This window comes from Bufo gargarizans, chromosome 3, assembly GCF_014858855.1.
Source record: "Bufo gargarizans isolate SCDJY-AF-19 chromosome 3, ASM1485885v1, whole genome shotgun sequence".
Taxonomy (NCBI): domain Eukaryota; kingdom Metazoa; phylum Chordata; class Amphibia; order Anura; family Bufonidae; genus Bufo; species Bufo gargarizans.
Window position 1 is genome coordinate 428,295,476 of NC_058082.1, and position 15,956 is coordinate 428,311,431.

A 15,956-nucleotide genomic window follows, 5' to 3' on the forward strand; every position below is an offset into this window, starting at 1 on the left:
AGGGGTTCTGTCAGCAAGATTATGCATATAGACCTGATTACATGTTATTGGAGGTCTCTTATAGCATGTCAGAAATATACTAGTATGTAACTTATCATTGCTGTGGTTTTGCTGAAAAAACTATTTTATATATAAATGCAAATGACTTGTAAAAAGACCCAAGGGGCTGTCCTAACGTCAGTGGAGCCCAGCCACGTCTATTCCGAGTGAGCCCAGCACTTTCCCCTCATCCTTAACTCCCCTCCTAGCTCCTCCGATGTCATTCTGAGGCCACACTGTGATCTTGCGTGATTGTTTAATTGTCACCTAAGCGTCCACATGATCCCTGTGCTGGCATCAGCCTCACGGAAAAAACTGATAATCCGCCAGCTGAAAAGAAAAAAATACCGTAAATCCATTTAAGATATGAACTGCTCCAGCAATCTCTGTTTATTAAGAGACAGAATCCCTTTAAGATATAAAACCCTATAAACTGCTCAGTTTATTAAGAGATACATGTGAACAAATCTCATTTCTTCTACTTCATGTTGAGTGAGTGTAGATCAGTTTATGTGGAATTCATGCAAAGCTTTCAAAGTAGGAAGTAATTCCGGTAATTAGTAATATTTTTTTTTTCTACAGAAAAAAAATATATATCAAAACCATCCTTCCCCTGAGTCACGTCACCCATAGACAGCTGCTGCCACACCTGCCTATTATACTTTGGATTTAACTGGAGGTTTATATCATGTTTTTACTTGTAGTAGATTTATTACTTTCTGTTGAAATTCTCTTTGAAAGCGATTCATGCAGCGCACATCACAAAACAGGAAGCAGCCTGCTGGCTGTCATCTCACATCAGCGGTCTATTGCATAGATATTGCTTACAACAGTTAAAAGCTATTTTCCAGGAAGTGCTATTTTGATGGAACTGCATTCTGAAATGTTACTGAATTCAAATAAAAAAAAATAAAAAATTGGGCTTATCCACTGGCGCCCACTCATACAGGGAAGGCTGTCAATCAACGAGGTCCCATGAAAAATATTCAACTTTTTTTTCAAAACAGCAAATGGAACTGAAAACTTTAGTATTTGCATGGAATTAAAAACCACTGAGTAATTCAATAATACCTATCTATATAGCGCCACCTGTTGTTTGTTCTTTTCCTTTTTTCTCTGTCCACCTCACTGAGGTGGAGGCACATGCTCAGTTGCATCCTTCCACTGCCACCAGATGTATCTATTGTTAGAAGCTGTGACAGTTCCAGGGAGAGAACTGAAGCAGACAGGACACGTCCCCTGAGTAAGTGCACACCCCCACGGCTGCAAGCTTCACATAAATCCAGCACAGCAACTGGAGCAATGAATGGGGAGATCCCTGGACCCATGTGGGGTACAGGTCTGGTTTTAGTTTTGTAAGAAAGAGACTGTCATGTTCTGTATGATGCCTGATTGGGGACTTGGGTGCCTAGGGCCCACCAATAAAATGTACTTTGGGGGCCCACCATATGGATACATTCAAATGTAATAAATGTATAAACAAGTTTTTATATGAACATAGGCTGATTGAGGGGCTGTACATTGAATATGTGTATGTAGTGCAGTAAGTCTACTGTGTTATGTGCCACTTGTGCAGGGGTTGGGAGACTAGGAGCCCACCAGGGGGATTCACCTGTTCCCCTGTGGGCCAGTCCGACACTGATTACTAGAATTGCTTCATGTTCACTTAAAGGAGTTTTCCATGATTTTTATACTCATGACCTATATTCTGGATAGGTCATCAGTATCTGATCGTGGGGGTCCGACACCTGCGACCCCGCCAATCAGCTGTTTGAGAAGGCACTGGCACTCCTGTGGCCAAGTGATGACACGTTCATGTGTCACGTGGCCTAGGAGTAGCTCAGCCGCATTCAAGTGAATGGGGGCTGGGCGCGATACCAATCGCAGACGCTGTACAAGGTAGGGTGCTGTGCTTGGTGAGCTTCGAGAAGGCCTTCTCAAAACAGCTGATCGGCGGAGGTCCTGGGTGTCGAACCACCTCAGATCAGAAACTGATGACCTGTCTAGAGGATAGGTTATCAGTACAAAAATCTTGGAAAACCTTTTTAACTGTGCACAGCAGAAGGGAGAAAAAAAAATTCCCAGTAACTGCTATCCCCTCGACAGAGTAACAACGCTATTTACATAGTATGAATTATGTACACCAGAGGCGCACAAACTTTTCTGTTCTGAGGGCCACAAAGTTAGATTTTTCCAGAGCCAGAATAAAACTGAGATACTCCCATCTGAGTCATTATTGATATATAGACAGTATATATATCTTATAGGGAGTAGTCCCTGAAGTGTGTCGACTCACCTATTGGGAAAATGGGGGTCACCTGCTCCCTTGTTTGGGACTGGAATACTCCTTTAAATGAGCAAGCTAGGTACCTAGTTCAGAGCTTGAATAGATGATATTCAGAGGATTTCAGAGCAGAACATATTCATAACGGTCTGCACTAGAAATGAAGTACCAGTTTAAGTTGCCTAAAGGGAATCTGTCACCTGTAAAATTAGTTTCAAATTTAAGCATACCGCCATGTAGGATAGGTGCCCAGAAACATAACTATAACTTTATTGTGCGAATCCAATCCTCTAATCTTGAAAAACGCTTCTTTTTAATTTTATGCAAATACGGTTTTTAGTGCGCCATGGCCAACTGGCTTTCCTTGGCTACCAGCTCTGAAATATCAAGGGCTGTGAATCAAACAAAAGGGGGAAGCACTAGGTAGCATTATGACAGAGAAGCCCTACCCAAGGTTTCCCAAAAACCTTATTTCCATAAAATAAAAAGGAAGATCCAAAGGTATGATTATGCTTTGGGGCACCTAACCTACATGACGGTATGCTTCACATTACTAATTCTTCTTAGGTGCCAAACCCCTGCAAATGAATTATGAATAACCTGTGGATCTCTTTACTATTTGCAGCAAAAATCATGTGACAACACAGTTTCAGGTCTGGTATTCATGACTGCAACCCTTTAATCTCTCATTTGGATTGACTAACGCATTCAAATGCAACAGATAAATTCTCTCGCTTTCAGAAGCTTTTCAGGAAAGAAAAGCTGAGCTGACATGTTCAGGCCTTTTTGTTTCGTGCTGCCAGGAAAGCAGTTTATGAAACTATTTTAGGGTGTGGGCACAGCGAACATTGTAGGAAGCTGAAAAACATATCTTCTCTTCACATTCAAACCTTTCTTCCTGCCTCTCATATCCCAAGTAGGAACAAACCCTGTTATTACTTGTAGACATTGGTTAAAAGTCTGTGTGACTGTGTAGTCAGATAATTGCTAGCATCTGTCAAGTTGTGGCAGTCAGGCTTCCATAGAATGAATTTGTAATTTTTTTAGATTTTTTTAGATTTTTTTAAAGTAATGATTAGGTTGGCTGCAACAGGTCACTGCTTGTCTGGCCAAACCTTAGGAAATGCCTTATTTGGCCAAATGGAATTGGGCAATGCAAAAACCTAAACCTTTGCTCTGTCTATCTATCTACTTGTATCTATCTGTCTTTGTCTATCATCTATCTAATCTAAATGCAGGTAGGATTAGATTTCATATATTAATTTATTTCTTTTGGGCACATTTCTTAAGACCGGAGTTTTAGACGCATGTCTTAATAAAGCATTGCACTAGCGGTGGATTTGCCGGCGCCGGCCTCTACATAACCTCAGCGGATCCACCGCCACTTCTAAATGTAAAGACAGCTCCCTTGCTGTCTTACATTTTAGACCATTTTCTACGCCTTAAACAGCAGTAGAAAATGGCAATTGAGCCGGGCCGTCTCCTTCCTCACCTACACCCACTTTTTTAGACCTGGCGTGAGCAGGGAAAAGTTGAAGATTGAGGTGCAAAGGACCTTTACACCGTAATCTGCGCTAGAAATATGCCTAGTATTTCTGTTTAATAAATGACCCCCTTATGTTATATATGTCAACCTATGCAGCACCACTGTTGTAATCATTGACATCAGTTTCTATCCCATTATTAGCCGCATGGTTAACTTGTACCTATTTGTAACTTTACACTGTCTTCTTATCTTGAAATCTGCCATCATGAATGCATTATACATATTCTTTTTAGGATATCATGTTTCTGACTTCTAAAAGTAAATTAATAAGAGCATACTGGTATATTCTGTTACTGAAAAAAACAATTGTGCTCTACCGGTGTCCAAAATGCAAACAAAGACCAAATCTCCTCCTCATGATTTCAGAATTACAGTAGTTGGCAATTCAGACCAATGCACAACTCCACTCTGGTGTTTTCAGACAATACGTGAATATGGTAACAATGTAGTAATGAATACAAGTCCACAATGAGTTTGGTCATTAACCATCTGACTCGCATTATAACGCAACTGCCTTCTTCCACGGCAGATGAGTGGAGGCACCTACCAACTAATACCCATCTATATGGCCGTAGTACCTACAGGCCAGTCCTGTAGCCTGCCTGTAGGGTGATGTTCCGGGCATTGGTTTTCCTTTATAAGGAATGACTGATACATAGATGCAGAGTGTTTGGCAAATGGCTGAGCCTCCTTGGCATCAAGGACCTTGTACTAAACCTCTCATATAAAAAAAAATTAAATCCAAAGTTTGTCTTTTCTTTATTTTGGGTGTATTGTTAGGCAGTATGTTGTCCTCATTAAGCAACTGTTGTGGGCGGGGGGTAGTTTTTTAATCTGCCTTTAATTTTTTTTCTGTATTTTCTTTCCTCATGATTATTTATCCTGTTCCTCATCTCCCACACGTGTGACTAGCAAGCCTAGGGTTTTCCAGTCCTCCTGTTTATCCCTGGTCTGGACTGATTCATTCTCAGCTTTCACACCCCATTCCTTTGTTTCCTGAAATAAACTTTACAGATGATGTTTATCTGTTGCATAAATCTATGTTTATGTATATTGTCATCACCAGCTTTGTATACTCTGATTGTAGTCCTATTTATTACTCATGAAATAAAGCTAGTGGGAACATTTTCAGTAGTCAGTCTTACTATGGTCAGTGTTTAACTTCTGTAGCACAATTTTTTTTCTTTTAGAACTTTTGTCCTTCACAATCTATTAAACTTGATGTTCTCCTTGTATTCTGGAACAGTACAGTTATTGTTGCTTCTGCTCCAACCCTTATCTATAGGACACATTGTAACAAGATGCATTTGTTTTTCAGCTGGGGCCCTGGAAGAAAGACCTCAATATGCAAGCTGATGCGAAGCTCCTACGTATGACTTCATAGCTCTGTGAAGTAGTTCAAGATTTACTAGCTGGATGAGGATCTGAGAGATAAAGATAGTAAAGTCACTTCAAATAGTCACTTCATTTTTTTTATTTAAAGAAGCACCAAATACTAAACACAAAAACCTTTTAGGCAATTGGGCAGAAAGTTCCACTGAGTGGAACCAATAGAGGTCTGTCCTTTTTGAGCAATGATGAGGCTTTTATGACTACTGAAATGCCTGTGATGCATACCATGGGGAGCCCAGAATGTGGCTTGACCCGGAGTGCCCAACAAACTCTTTCAAGAAGTCACTGCAAAAATATCAAGCAGAAAATATCCCAGTGGGAAGTTAGGGTCAATAGTGGTTCATGTGGAGATCTGCTTGACCTGAAACCCAAAAGAACTTTTTGTGATCAAAATGGACTTAATAAATCAATAGAGGATGGTTTAAACAACAGCAAATTAGGTGTAAGTCGTGGTAAGAATTTGGCTTTAGATTTCAGGGAAGGTAGTAAGGGCAACTTAATAGATTATGAAAATAACAGGATCATTCCTAGTCAACCAAATTTTTATGAGCACTATGCAGAAAGTCCAACAAATTTTAACACAAAAGCAAGGACATTTTCAGACCACGAAATAGATCTTCCACCTGGAAACTTTTACACCTCAGCTAAGATGTTCAAGAAGAACAGTATGATTTCACAGGAAGATTTGACAGAGATGGTTTTAGAATTTAAAAGAAGAAGGGGTAAAAGCATTTCAACAGAAAGGGAGCTAGATTTGGGGCGCATGATGGATGAAACAATTACAATGAAAAGTACAGAAAACATTTATTATGATACTGAACCCTTTGATCTCAGTCCATCTATAAATCCTATCCCTAAGCCAAGAAGGACATTTCGATATGCTAACTGTAACCACCATGGGGAACGTATGGACAATTATCACAATCACAGGAGGAGAAAGTCTGTGGATGATAGTGACACAGAATCTTCTGACCCTTCTGTCCCACCACCTGAGCCAAAGAAATCTGGAAACAGAAAAATAAGACCCAGATCCAAAAGGTACAATTTTTAGACCTATATAAGACTAATATTTTGTACTGTGTATATTTTATGTCTAGTCTGGTTGAATTGTATTGTTTTATAACCATCACAAGGCTTTTGTGGTGCACTTACTGGTTATATGACTGGTATAATGATCTTATTATTTATGAACTGAAGTTTAACAGGGTTGGACAAATTCCAGGAACCTTTTAGCCAGCGTTCCTAAAGATTTGCTATTTTTGCACATGGTCCAACTTTTTGTTTTTTAACCTAGCTACTACAAAACCCCATCAAAGTGCCATCATTGACACCAACACACTTTCTGCTGTAACAAGCACCGATCGACGATCAGCACTTATTGATCTTCATTTGCATGGCAAAACCATTGTCATTGTATGTGCCCAAATAATTATTACTGCGTACTAACAGTTTCATTGTTGTTGGCAGCATATTCCAATTTAGACAGGACGATGTGCTGCCAGTAAGCAATGCTTTTAATGTCTAGATATAAGATGCAATCAGCTGACAAATGAGCAATTTGCTTGTTTGTCCACTTCTTACACAGGGCAGGTGATCTGGACCAAATGTTTGTAGAAACATACGCACAGGCATCGGTGTGTGTAAATGAGACTTAACACAGTAAAATCATTTAGACTGTAAGCTTTTATGGGCAGGGAGCTCTCTCATTTAATACCATTGATAGATCATTTGTCGTCATTACAATTGGGGAGGTAACAGTAAAATGAGGTAAAGTGATGCTAAATAAATAAAGATTATTATTATAAATGACAGGTAGAAAGAACAGGGTTGACTAGTTTAAAACCCCATTTACAAATACTATGTTAGAGTTTTCTAAGGTAATAAAAGGAGGTGACTTATGCAGTATCTTATTCAAACAGCTATTTTGTGGAACGGGTGCAGACACAAAAGCTCTATTCAGACAACCATTGGCCTTAGCAGTCACCTGCTTTACCCACTGATTGGTTGAGAAGGTCTTTCTTGGCATTTTACTCTTTTTATGTGGTTGCCCTATAGGGAAATTAAACACTACCTGCCAAGTTTCCCCACAAATTACAGTGGCCCATGCAGAATCCTTATAACAAAAATGGATTGACTAAAGCAGACAACCCTTTTAAGCCAGGTATACACTTCAGATGACTATCGACTGAAATCTCAGCTCCCCCATAAACACGCACGCTCAGATCAGACATAAATATATATGTCCTATGTGGAGAAAAATGTAATCTAATCTGATCAAGCATATCTGGGACTATATGCAGTATGCAAAGAATTCTGCAGCATTTTTGTGTACAATCTAGTAACCCATTTCACAACACTAGAAAAAAATGCATTACTAATTATATTATTATATCCACTAAGAGGATTTGAGTTTCGTTGGGGCAATTTAATGGTAAATGATATTTTACTTGAATAAATACTATGCAGCATAAGTATAAGCCAAACGATTTGATAGAGATTTATATAATTTAAACATTTTCATTTAAAATGGGCAAAAATGAATAATCATATTAAGCTGTAAAGTAATCTATATGCATTTTTGAGGAGTGACTTGTGTATATTGGCGATAAGGGGGGAATTATATTTTTTGCCTGTATTTTCCTTATTTATATATTGACAAATATAAATAAATACTTTATGATATAGTCAACTTATGCCTTGAGAATCTTACTATATAGATTACTTTTATGGTTTTGAACTGGTCTGTAGGCACCAGACAGGTGCATAATTGGTTTTGATGATATTATTATTATTATTATTATTATTATTATTATAATTATTATTATCATTATTATCCATATATATCACTGAGACATCCATTACTTGTGAGTCATATAAAGCTGTGTCTTTAATTTAGTGAATGAAAGGAAGGTGTCAGTTGCTATTTAACAGTATGAGGGTGCCTAGTGGCATTTCATTTTGCTCTTCAATGATAAAACCATATCAGTTAATTTCAAAACATGGACTTTTGTGTAAACCAGCCTTTCATCTTTGTCGATATTGCCTTTCCAGCATGGAATGCTGTGACTGATCTCTTGGCATCTGTTTGTTTCTAGGAAATCCTTTGAATATGAAGATGTTCAAACATTCAGGCGCTTCATACAACAAACAAACCACCCTCAGATCTCTGAAGAACCTATTGAGCCCTCACGATCCGCTCTCTACCACACAGTATCAGAGGACAATATCTATGAGGAAGTTGCATGTAGGTTTCCCAATACTTAGTACCTATTACACTTTGCTTACTATTTTTGCAGTTTTTCCATTAACTCCACTATTTTCTTTAGTTCCCCAGAAAGAAAATCCATATGAAGATATCAAAATATCTCCTATGCCTGTCTGGAGAGTCCCATCATCATGGAAGATCCCTCCTCCAAGATGTACAATTAAAACACCTAAGGTTGATTATTATATTCCACAATTCATAGGCATAGGCTATACCATAAGATCACCCTTCCATGATAATTTTAAATCGTTCTACTAGAAACTAGTGTTCAGAATGATGATGTCAGTAAATACCAAACAAAGCTGTAGAAAAGTAATAGAGGGAATACATTATACACCACTTTTCTGATGGTAAAAACATGCAAATTATGGAGCACAATACATTTCCAAAATACTTTTACAACTTTTTTCTATTTTGAACTTCTCTCACGACTTTTTAAAGGTAACAAAAAAAATGGACAAGATTTAGCAGGAGGGGCAAGGCCTCGTTTTAGTGGTCAGTGGAGTCTTGAAACCAGGAATCCCCACAGATATAAACTTTGGGCATGCCAGAAATGTTTGAAAATGCCAGGTATGATTTAATGTTACTTTGCATAGTAACGTAGTAAATGTCTTTCATCAGATCCCTTCAAAACCAAACTTTCTGAAAAGGCAAACACTGGAGCTGAAAAGTACCAAGCTCTATATTCACAAGAAAGCTCCCAAGGATTCCACACTACCAGTGACATTAATGGAATGGAAAGTGTTCCGGAATGGAGGAGAAACAGGCAAGAAGAGGAAGAAGTTTCCACGGGTAAGTTTCCTTATTGAAAATGGTGAAAAGGTGTACTCATTGTGCCATAAAAACATATTCATCTACCTCTAGACTTTTGGTTGTGATCAAAACCAAGCATTACACATTCTTAAGTTACAGCTGTACATGTGTGATGGTAACAGGAGTCATTCATGACTAGCAAAAGGTATGTAGCTGGAGGTACACCCAGGGTGTACTCACACCTAGAAAATTTGTTGCACAAATTTCTGTGACAATATTAATTCCCTACATCTGAATGGAGTTGGGCACTGACTTCTGCAACCCTATTTAGATGATTGGAAAAGTTGCAGAACTTTCTCCATCAAATCTGCTAAATGTGAATATACCGCTACAATGATATCATTTAGGCTCTAAAGAAGTGCTTATGGATGATGTTGACAATTTGAGAATAAAGTTTTTAAAAAGTTGGAAAGTTGTTGGATATGAAAATAAAGTTGTTGCAGTAAATATAATGCTAAGCAGGTTCTTGAAGTCATTGATACATCTTAATCTACCTTGACAAAGAACGGGTTTTGGACCTTTTAGGCAGACTTGTTCAAGTGCTAATTTTTTGAAAGATTAAAGCCATGGTTTAAATTTTGTATATATAAAATTGTGTAAGTATCTCGCAGGCAATCTCGGTGGGAACAGATTTAAAGTATATCTACTTTTTTATCACGACCTATAGTCTATAACATCCTAACTAAACATTATAATCACATTTCTCTGTTTTAAATGATAAATCTGCATTGTTCATCCTTGTGTTTATAGCAAAAGCAAAATAAAAAGTTTCCAGGCAGGATGCGATTGGTCTAACAAGGAAACACACTCACAAAATCCTTCCTGTCTTAATTTTGTAGCAGCTTAATCTCATTGTTACAGTTTTTGTGGTCTTCGTAGGCATATTTTCAGTAGGAGCAAGTTCCATGTCTCTTCTCGCTTCTCTTAATGTACGGGATTTTGTTCTTTACTACTGTTCATATTTTATTTTTTATTGTAAATTATTATATGCATATTTACTTTACTCTTCCAGCTTGTGATGAAGATACAAGACATTTTTGATGCTAAACGTGGAAAGAAGAAGGTTAAAATTCAGACCTCCACTAGCCATGATACTACATCAAAAGGTATGTTGCCTGTGTGTGGAGTAGGGAGGGGGTTGTCAAGTACATATGAATAATTTCTTCAAAATAATTTACTAGCCAACATTTGTATCTGAGCTGATATCAATAATCTGCATTACTTGTATGGTTTGTTAATGTTCTTTACTTATTTTCATTGTTTAGGGGAGGTGAGTGAATCTGAAAGTGAAGCAGAAGATAGACAGAAAAGTAAGCAAATGGATTCTGCCTTATATAATTTTGTGTGGATGGTTTTGGACGAACAAGGAGTTTCTTCTATTTTTATTGTTCCTTTGTCAAAATGTATGCTTTTCAAGCTGTTAGTTAAATGACTACTTTTTAATTTCCAACTGTCTACATTTCGCTATGTTTAAAGTAAATAATAATAATAATAATGGTAATATAACTGCACTCCATATTTTAGGCCTTCATTCATTTAGTGTGATTCAAAGTAAATTAGCTGAATAATTACATAGACCATGCATGAGAACTCGCTTCCTTCAGCACATATTGTGTGAAGTCACCACCACTTCCTGTGCCATTAGCGCCAGACAAGATTACTTTAGTACAAATTTCCCATCAGCTACTTCTAAATGCTAGTAATACAATAAATTGCCAATCTTCCCTTTTCATATAAAAGTTCAAACAATGAGGGAGAAACAATGGTCTTGCTAATCCAGAATACCTGGTCATTCTGGATGGACCAGCTGATTTATAATGGATGAGTAGGAACATGTACTTACTTGAAATCTGGGCAGGACTCCTAGGTTGTCTTCCTTAATCTCACGACGCCCATAATAATGTTTCTCAATACTTAATTTAATAGAAACACAATACATTTTTAGCACCCTCAGGTTCATAGACTCATGATTAGAATATAATAATTATAATAATAATAAAAAAATCCCTATGACTGGGAATCAGTACTAGAACCATCTTCAGATTAGTATCATTGTTTATATTCAATGAAATAAAACATGTGCCCTTGAAATGGCCCAATGTTTAAATTAAGTTTTTTTTTTTTACTTGATAAAAATAATTCTATGCAGTCTATAAATAAAATAATCCTGAAATTTTTCAGTTTTCACTTTGGTCACTATACTTCACAGTAGTCATCTTTATTATCATCACAGGCTGAATTACAAAGAAAGGTAACACGTATATAGATAACACTGGATCTACCATTCACAGTCAGTGATGGTCACAGCTTATCTACCCCCCCTCCCTGCACAATAACTTCTGCACAGAGCATATGTAAAACACTATCTCACAGAAGTCAATGAAAAGACACCAGGTTCCTATGGTCCATGTTGCTACTAAAAAGCATATCTGGCACATGGCTTCTCCATCATCTTGCACATAAAATTACACAATAATTACAAAATTTACACAAAATCTAAAATAAGAAAATAAAAATGATTCAAATAAATAGAAAATAATTATTTATCAGTATCTGTCTTTCACTAGTAAAGTATTATAGGTGGTATATTCCCATTAAATAAAACTGTTGCTTCTCTTTACAGAGCACAATAAGCGTTTGACTCAGTTCCAGAGCTCATTAAAGCGGAACCCTCACTACCAGACTTTGGAGAGAGACCTCATTGAACTCCAGGAGCAGCAGCTTTTTGAGTTTTTTGTGGTTGTTTCTTTGAAGAAGAAGCCATCTGGAAATGGCTATATCCCCTACATTACTCAACAATATCCCAATAAGGTAAAGGTCATTATTAGAATTTTCCTTTTCTTTTCACTACTAGTTTAGAGTATACATATGCATAATATATATGTATTAACGTTTGTCTTTTGGTATGTTTTAATAGAATGACCAGCCACTAAAACAGTCTAAAGATACAGAAGAGAGGCTCAACGTCATCCCCCAGTTTTGCTTCCCTGATTCCAATGACTGGGCTCCTACTTCAAATCTTAAAAGGTAATATTGAAATCAGATGAGAGTCAAGCTGGCATATCAGCATAAGAAGGGTGCATTCACACAACTAAATGTATTTTGTGGTCCACAAAACACGGATCTGCCAAAAATACGGACATCCATTTTATTTTTTGTGGACCCATTGTAATAATGCCTATTCGTGTCCACAAAACAGACAAGAATAGGACATGTTCTATCTCTTTTGTGGGGTTGCAGAACGGACATATGGATGTGGACAGCACATTTTTTTTGCAGACCCATTGAAATAAATTGGTCCGCATCTGATCCGCAAAAAATGTGTTCATCTGAATAGGACCTTACTTTGTCAGTTTTGTATAACCCTGTAACAGGATTTTTTATTTTGTTTTCCAGTGAAACATTTTCTTTTGTGCTAACTGGAGAAGATGGAAGTAGATGGTTTGGCTATTGTAAAAAACTTTTGGTAAGTATAATGCTGCATATACCTGTTGAGTTGTGAATATATTAATATAAGATTGAAGCCAATCTGTCAGTAAGTTCAGTTTTTTTTCCTAAAAGTGCTACATACAGGACTTTTTTTGGGTGACTCTTGATATTTTTAATCCCTCACCTTAGTCACCCATAAGTTTCCCATATTCATCTAGTCTCTAATATAACCTTCCATATCAAAATCACTTAAAGAGGCACTCCCACATTTTTTTTTTTAAAGAAATGTACTGGAAACTTAGAAATATACAAGATATAAATTGTAATGAAGTGGCCCTATTTGGCCTCAGCTGTGTCATGTGACTGACATTGACTCTCTGTGTGGACATATTCATTCCTATGACAGCCCGATGTCAGACTCATAGGAATGAATAATAGGAGACTCCTCATCACACCCCCCCCCCCTCCCCCCACAATGCCTGTCAGGTTATCATGTCATTAAGAGTGACAGGAAGTGAGCCTTGCCCCACTTCCTCCACAGTTTGCAGGTGTGTAAGAGGAGTCCACCATGGGCTAGTTCTTGCTTTCAGCTGACCATATGCCCTGGTAAACTACGAATATGTAATATTGCTGCATAGTACTCTAACTGCACTAATGTCTATGCTGCTATGGCCATCACCGTGTGTTTTTAATATAAATGAGACATCACTGGGGACCATGGGCAGACACATGTGCAGATAATGTTCCTTCACCTCCTGTCACTGTATCCCGTAAACTATTTAAAACTAAATTCTTCAGGAATAATTTAAATGTATTAAAAGTATTGATAAATGTAAGAAATGACTCATAATTACCTTTTTATTTTTCCATTATAGCCCCAAGGTAAAGGAAAACGTCTTCCTGAAGTGTACTGTATGGTCAGTCGACTGGGTTGCTTCAACCTCTTTTCTAAGGTAATAATGCAATACTGCTGCTGATTATTGCTGCCCCAGATACATATTGTCAGTATGTCGTATCTTTTTTGTAGGATCTGCAAACAATAGCACATGATCAGCATTGTTCTTGAGACACCAGATGTTTATGGTAGTCAGACACTCATGAATCCTCCATCCATAGACCTAATGTGCATGGTTGAACAACATGAAAATGCATGTGGATGGAGGGATTTGAGAAGATTATCTAAGACTACATGTACATTGCATTTTTTCTGTTTATATTCAGTATGTGCACCAGGAAACCTTGTGGTGTAGTTGAGGAGTATATCCATATGCTACTCACCCAACAGAAGCCACAAGAGTTTTGTGAAGGCCTTTTGGCCTCCATTGACTGGTATGGTCACCATCCCTTTTTGGTGTGTTTCTATACACTGAGCCACTAAAAAAGTGTACCTTTTTTTTTTTTTTTTCCTTTGGTGTTTAAGGATGATGTATACCGCTACATACATCGACATACGTCCTAGCTATCCTCTTAGGTATGTGGCAGGGCTTACTCAGATGTGGTGTACACAGAGCAGCATGTGTATGGGCAGACTCAGATTACATGTATTTCTTTAAAGTAATTTTGGCTTCTTTTATTTTTTGGTAGATTCTAGATGAAGTAGAGAAAAGAAGGGAGATGTCCCCTGCTTTGGTGTCTCCATTTATGCGCAGTGTCATGGAGGCTCCATTTCCAGCACCTGGAAGAACAATTACTGTGAAGAGTTTCCTGCCAGGATCAGGAAATGAGGTAGGTTTATCCGTTTCTAATGGATTTTAGAATATCAGATACAATTATGTCCTCTAGGGCAGCTTTTTGAGTAAATGAATGTTTTGGGAGAGTATGGGCTGTTTCACACGAGCGGATGCTGTGCGTGACATCCGCTCCGTGAATGAGAGCCAAGACCCGATGCGGACAGCAGAAGCACGGAGCATTAACATGATTGATAATGCTCTGTGCCTCTCTGTGATCTCTTTACTACAAAATCACACTGACAACTTTATCTCACTGTGATTTCATAGTAAAGAGATCACAGAGAGGCACGGAGCATTATCAATCATGTTAATGCTCCATGCTTCTGCTGTCCGCATCGGGTCTTGGCTGTCATTCACGGAGCGGATGTCACGCTCGGCATACGCTCGTGTGAAACAGCCCTTATAATAAAAATAGTACTTTTTACACACTAATGGTGTCATTTATTAAGATAGTATTAATACCCCTTGTGCTGGTGCTTGATGCGTTATTTAAAGGCACTGGCCTCTACATAACTTGGGCGCCTTCACTGCTGGCCTAAATTTTTGGCTGCTCCCTAGCTGGCGTAGATTTAGATAATTTTCTATGCCTAAAACAGGCATAGAAAATGATAAATTATGTGGGCCAGCCCACCCCCGTTACACCCCCTTTTTAGACCCGGCATGAACGGAGAAAAGTCGCAAATTCGGCTGCAAATCCCCTTTGCGAACAAACCTGCAAAAGATATACACCAAAAAAGGTGTATATATAATTTGTCAAAATAAAATAAAACATATATATACACACCTTATTCAGTAGGTATTATACTTGCTTATCTTTTCCAGGTAATTGAGCTGTGCAGGCCCATGGATTCTAGACTGGAACACGTTGACTTTGACTGCTTATTCAGCTGCCTCAGTGTCCACCACCTCACCAAGGTTTTTGCCTCCCTTCTACTTGAGAGACGGGTTATCTTTGTAGCTGACAAACTGAGGTAAGTTGTCCTGGGTATCATAAGTGTTTTCGGATATATTACACATGAAATGCTAGTAGCTTGCTGGGAGTACAGTTGCGCACATGTCCTTATGGGTTTCATATTTTTCTTTCAGTGATTATACCACCCAGAGTGCTAGTAACGCCTCTTTTTTTAACCCCTTAAGTACCAGGCCCATTTTTTGTTTTGCATTTTCATTTTTTCCTCCCCACGTTTCAATAGCGATAACTTTTTGATTTTTTTTCCGTTCATATAGCCATAAGTTTGCTTATTTCTTGCGAGACAAGATGCATTTTCCAACGGCACCATTTAATTTACCTTTTCTGTTATTGTAAAAGAGGAAAAAAATTCTTTGTGGGGTTAAATTGAAAAAAAAAAACACAATTCAAACGGTTTTTCAGATTTTGACAATACGGATTTCACTGTATACTAAAAATGACATGATGTTCTTATTCTGAAGCTCAATACCAATCCAGTGAAGCCAAAC

The 15,956-nt window shown here is 37.9% G+C and overlaps 1 protein-coding gene across 2 annotated transcripts in view; it reads left to right on the plus strand.

Annotated features, from left to right (window-relative positions):
* Nucleotides 1–15,956, plus strand: part of DENND2C (DENN domain containing 2C) — a 47,869-nt gene that overhangs the window by 15,994 nt on the left and 15,919 nt on the right. For both annotated transcript variants that reach the window (XM_044288506.1, XM_044288505.1), the window contains exons 2-13: nucleotides 5,188–6,299; nucleotides 8,357–8,505; nucleotides 8,588–8,700; nucleotides 9,148–9,318; nucleotides 10,352–10,445; nucleotides 10,605–10,649; nucleotides 11,963–12,150; nucleotides 12,257–12,366; nucleotides 12,736–12,805; nucleotides 13,644–13,721; nucleotides 14,353–14,493; nucleotides 15,321–15,469. In XM_044288506.1, the coding sequence (XP_044144441.1) occupies nucleotides 5,458–6,299; nucleotides 8,357–8,505; nucleotides 8,588–8,700; nucleotides 9,148–9,318; nucleotides 10,352–10,445; nucleotides 10,605–10,649; nucleotides 11,963–12,150; nucleotides 12,257–12,366; nucleotides 12,736–12,805; nucleotides 13,644–13,721; nucleotides 14,353–14,493; nucleotides 15,321–15,469 (2,150 nt within the window). In that variant the 5' untranslated portion in view covers nucleotides 5,188–5,457. The remainder of the gene's footprint in view (nucleotides 1–5,187; nucleotides 6,300–8,356; nucleotides 8,506–8,587; nucleotides 8,701–9,147; nucleotides 9,319–10,351; nucleotides 10,446–10,604; nucleotides 10,650–11,962; nucleotides 12,151–12,256; nucleotides 12,367–12,735; nucleotides 12,806–13,643; nucleotides 13,722–14,352; nucleotides 14,494–15,320; nucleotides 15,470–15,956) is intronic.